We start from the raw sequence: 4,597 nt of genomic DNA, 5'->3' as shown, positions 1-4,597 counted from the left end.
GAGGGAGGAGGGAGGGAGGGAGGGAGGGAGGGAGGGAGGGAGTAGAGGAAGAGAAAGTTGATCTTCCACCTTGTCGATCTTTCTCACTCCGTGCCTGTCCGTATAGTACTCATGGGTACCGATATGAACCCTCCCCTTTGGTTCCGGTACCATTGATCCTGATCAGTACCTGCTGTCACATACATGGCACAGCACCAAGCGCTGTAAGAGATGTCCGCAAGCAAAGGTGGGTGAAGGGAAGGTCAAGGTTGGCAACTAGTAAACATGTGTCTGTTTGCACATTCCAGGCATAACAACTCATCCATCTTGCCATTCACTTCTCTGCCTCTTGTCACTACCTTCACCTTCCTCTCATTCCCGACAATAAAACAGCAAGGGGTGAAAGGAAAGGAGCTCGACTCAACGATCTTCCGCCCCTCTCCCTACACCCTGCACCCTCGCTGTTCAGCTTACCTGAGCTCAGCAGAGATTCTCTCCTCTCTCCTTCATGCAGCTGACCGGAGCTCCATGCTTTGTACGCATTCGTGGACGCAGCCCAGGCGCTCACCAGCCATGCAGCAAACACCAAGGTGTGCATGAGAGAACGCATGGTCGCCACTTGAAGTCACAGCTGTCAACTGGTAGGAACTTGTCAGCGTTCCAGCTCTAAAGATTTTTGTTTCCTCTCGACACGTCCGCCTTTCATGTCGTGACGCCCTGGTAAACTTCTGCACCAGTCCTATCTTTATCTCATTCCTTTCCTCCTCCTAACGTTCCTCTTCCCTTTCCTCTTCCCTGACCTCCTGCCTGTCTTCCTTCCTGCCTGCTTGCTCCTGCTCCTGCTGCTCCTGCTGCCCCTGCCCCTGCCCCTGCCCCTGCCCCTGCCCCTAACCCTACTCCTGCTCCTGCCCCTGCTCCTGCTCCTGCTCCTGCTCCTGCTCCTGCTCCGTCTCCTGCTCCTGCTCCTGCTCCGTCTCCTGCTCCTCCATCTGCCCGATGACGCAACAAAACCATAGAGATGTGACCCCTCCTCCCCCTACCTTTTTAACCCTCCTCCCCACTCAATCCCATTTCATCACCCTCATTCTCAATGAGGCGGGCTGGTCGGGGGCTGAATGGCGATGCTGTCGCAGGTCCTTGCATCACATGTAGCATGCGCAGATGCTCCTGCGTCTTCTCTCCCTGCTCCTGCTCCTGCTCCTGCTCCTGCTCCTGCTCCTGCTTGCTTCTGCTCCTGCTCCTGCTTCTGCTTCTGCTCCTGCTCCTGCTCCTGCTCCTGCTCCTTGCTGCTCCTGCTCCTGCTTGCTTCTGCTCCTGCTCCTTGCTGCTCCTGCTCTTGCTTGCTTCTGCTCCTGCTCCTGCTCCTGCTCCTGCTCCTGCTCCTGCTCCTGCTCCTGCTCCTGCCCTTCCTCATCAGCCTCCCTAATCCGCATCAACACTTCCCCAAGAAGCCATTAGCTTCGCTTGTCTGTCCCTCCTAACTCTTTCTTAGCTCGGCGACGAGCTTGACGAGAATGCTTTTGATGACCTTCTGGACATCGATGACGGGGGTGAACGGATAATATGCTAGTCGTGATTGTGTTTGCATGACAACGTCTGCAGGATCAAGTGAAGCTTTCGAGGCAGGGCGGTAAGATCTCGTTGATTGTATGCTCTACGTGTTGTTGTTTCGCTGAGAGCTGGTAAACTTGCGATGGATATCAACGAACAGGAAGAGCACACAGCCAGGTGCTGACGTGTTTGTTTGTTTGTTTGTTCTTCATCTCGTTCTGACATGCGTTCAATCAGCTTCAGTTCCGTTCAAGGATGCAGGGACCCGTCCTCCGGCGATTTTGGAAGACCAGCCCGAAAGTTCTGAAGCTGATTCGAAAGTTCCTGAGCAAGTTTCAGAGAGTTCGAAACCAAAGTGGGTGCAGAATGGTAGTGTGGAGAGCAGTGACTTTGATGGACAGGGTGGAGCTCCCATCAATCCTGAGCCCATCTCTCTTCTCACAGAAGTACCTTCCGTTCCGATCAAGTCTGATGTTTGCTGCTGCCTACTGCTCTCATTTCTGCTGCTCACAGAGAAGAAGGATGAAGTTGGACATGCTCCTGCTGCAGCTCAGCAGGTTGCTGGGACAAGGCGTGACGAGCATGAGGGATCGCTGACGTGTTGAGGTAGGCCGGAGCTGTGCAGCACGCCTCAGTTGACTCGTCGACTGCGCCAGCGCGACAGCAGGGGGAAGGTGAATGATGTTGTTGCGTTGCAAGATGTTGACAGGAAGAGTTCTTTCTAGCAGAGAAAACGTTTCTCGTCGGCTCCAAGGAGTGGTTCGAGAGCATGAAGGAGACGAGGCAAGATATAAGCAGCGCCGATGCGGTAGCAAAAGGAGAGGAGGAGGATAGAAGATGTCATAACGTGCCTGCTATCCTGCAGTCTGGGGGAAGCAAGGACGTTTCGAAGAACGTGTCGTCTTTCGAAGTCCTCAAACGTGAGTTGGATGCTCCAAAACCAACAGCGAACAAGGTGAAACGTTTCTAACCATACGACCTTGATCCGTCTCTCTTCATTCTTGTTCAGATTGTCTTGTTGAAATCAGATTGTGCAAGTTTCCACCTTGACTGCCTTGTTGAAGGCCCCGTTGCACGAGAACAAAGCTTCCGATCTGCTAGAGAAAGAGCGGCTGAATGCAAACAAATCGACGAATGCTCCAAGGATTGTGAGAATTTTGTTCTTTGCAAACATGGAGATGTGACTGACTTGGGTTGTTGAGATTTCTTACAATCAAATGAGAGAGAACGTGATGGGGCAGGTTGCTGCTTCGCATACTTCTCGACGTGCCGATGAGATCAAGAAAACGATCATAAGGAGGGAAGTGAAGGAAGTTGAGAGGGAGGGAGCGCTGGTCGGTGTACAGAACGTAAGAGCAAGAGAGGCGGAGGCGGAGGAGGGGCGAGAAGGAGAGGAGGAGGATCAAGAGGGGGAGCGAGAGGGGGAGGAGGCAGGAGCAGAGAAGGAGGAGGAGAGGAAACTTTTCCGGGGAGAGCTGTCTGGTACATTCGCCTCCTCGCACGAAAGTTGGTCCTCATCGCGAGATGTTCTGCAGGAAACGTGCTGAGTGACAACGAGGCTCGACTGGTTGGGTCGTCTCCGACTCCTGGGCAGTGCCAGATGGTGAGTTTGTGTTTGAACTGTAATTCTGCATGGGAAGAGCTCGATTTGGTCGATGACAAGATTGCGATTCGTGACTTTTCGTTGTTTGTTCTCTTGCGAGCTTTTCATGAAGTCATGAGTGCATCTCCGCAATTTTGTTCTTCATACTTCCCATTGTTACCTTCATTGTTCTTAAATCTCATCATCGCTAGTTTTCAATATTTTTACATCTAATCATTCCCACTTGTCAACATTTTTTCATCACATCACAAGAGTTGACTCGTGATGTGAATATTCGCAGGTTGTCTTCTCATTCGGGGTTGACTACAAAATCACTTTCGACGCTGGTGATCTTGTCCTTGTTCCAAGGTGACGCAATGTTGCATTCGGAGGAGACAACGAAGTTCAAACGTGCGTGCAAACAGGTCCAAGGGAGGGCTGTGCTTTGGAGTATTGGAGAGCAGAAAGACAGATGCGAAGAAACGGGTTTTCTGGAATGTTGAGCTAGGTAGATCATCAATGTGCTGATGGTGTTGAAGTGCGGAGGAAGATACGAACGAGATGGTGATGATTGTGTTGTTGCTGTGTCTGTTTGCAATGATGAAACAACCACCGCCTCTGGTGATGATGATGACGACGACGACGATGACGATGACGATGACGTTATGTGGAGGAGGAGGAGGAGGAGAAGGAGGAGGAGGAGGAGGAGGAGGAGGAGGTGGTGGTGGTGGATGCGTGGGCAGAACTGGAACTGAAGGATGTATAGGAGCTGGGGCGGTCAAACCTGTACCAGAACCGATGTTGGGGAAGAGTTTGTCAGGAATTTGTGCAAAAAGGAGCGAAGAAATCAACAACATTCGCGCGATTGGGAAGGAGCCAACTCAAGAGGATCTCAGGTTGATATCGATCTCGTTTCTCGTTTCCACACATCACTGAACATCTGTGTTGCGCAGATCCGTGATCTTTGGTCTTTCCTCCAAGTTTGACAAGTTGGAGGTTCGATCGCCGTATTTTTCACCTTGTCTGCATGTTGTGACTTGTCAATGGCTGTCTACATGTTTTCACTTTGCCATGATTGTATTGCATACTTTCTCTCCTCAGGTAGTCCTTGTCCCCTGCGCCCGTGGAGGGTTTGCTTACGGATATATCGCGGACTGTGATGGAAATCACCATTACCTTGTCAAGAGCTCTATGTGAGAAACGGGCGAGGAGGGCAGAAGAGCTCTGACATGTTTGCTCAGACGTGAGTCAGAGAATTCTCGTAGACTGCCATGTTATGGCGTCGGCAAGTTGAAGGTATTCCATACCAATTCCTTGGAACTTTAATAGTTCTGCCTCTTGCTGCTGCTGCTGCTGCTGCTGCTGCTGCTGCTGCTGCTGCTGCTGCTGCTGCTGCTGCTGCTGCTGCTGCTGCTGCTGCTGCTGCTGCTGCTGCTGCTGCTGCTGCTGCTGCTGCTGCTGCTGCTGCTGCTGCTGCTGCTGCTG

General features: G+C 51.9%; 1 protein-coding gene across 1 annotated transcript; it reads left to right on the top strand.

The window, feature by feature from the left end:
- Positions 1–2,052: 2,052 nt before the first annotated feature.
- GUITHDRAFT_148299 (hypothetical protein) lies at positions 2,053–4,309 on the top strand (the record flags this gene model as incomplete). The annotated part of the gene is made up of 11 exons (XM_005819844.1): positions 2,053–2,087; positions 2,141–2,204; positions 2,240–2,485; positions 2,595–2,678; positions 2,772–3,012; positions 3,066–3,133; positions 3,414–3,481; positions 3,538–3,620; positions 3,879–4,008; positions 4,066–4,108; positions 4,214–4,309. The coding sequence occupies 11 exons, from the start codon at positions 2,053–2,055 to the stop codon at positions 4,307–4,309; spliced, it is 1,158 nt and encodes a 385-aa protein (XP_005819901.1).
- Between the last annotated feature and the right edge of the window lie 288 nt (positions 4,310–4,597).

Source organism: Guillardia theta, assembly GCF_000315625.1.
Source record: "Guillardia theta CCMP2712 unplaced genomic scaffold GUITHscaffold_203, whole genome shotgun sequence".
NCBI classification, from domain to species: Eukaryota; class Cryptophyceae; order Pyrenomonadales; family Geminigeraceae; genus Guillardia; species Guillardia theta.
This window is presented reverse-complemented; position numbering and strand designations above follow the sequence as displayed.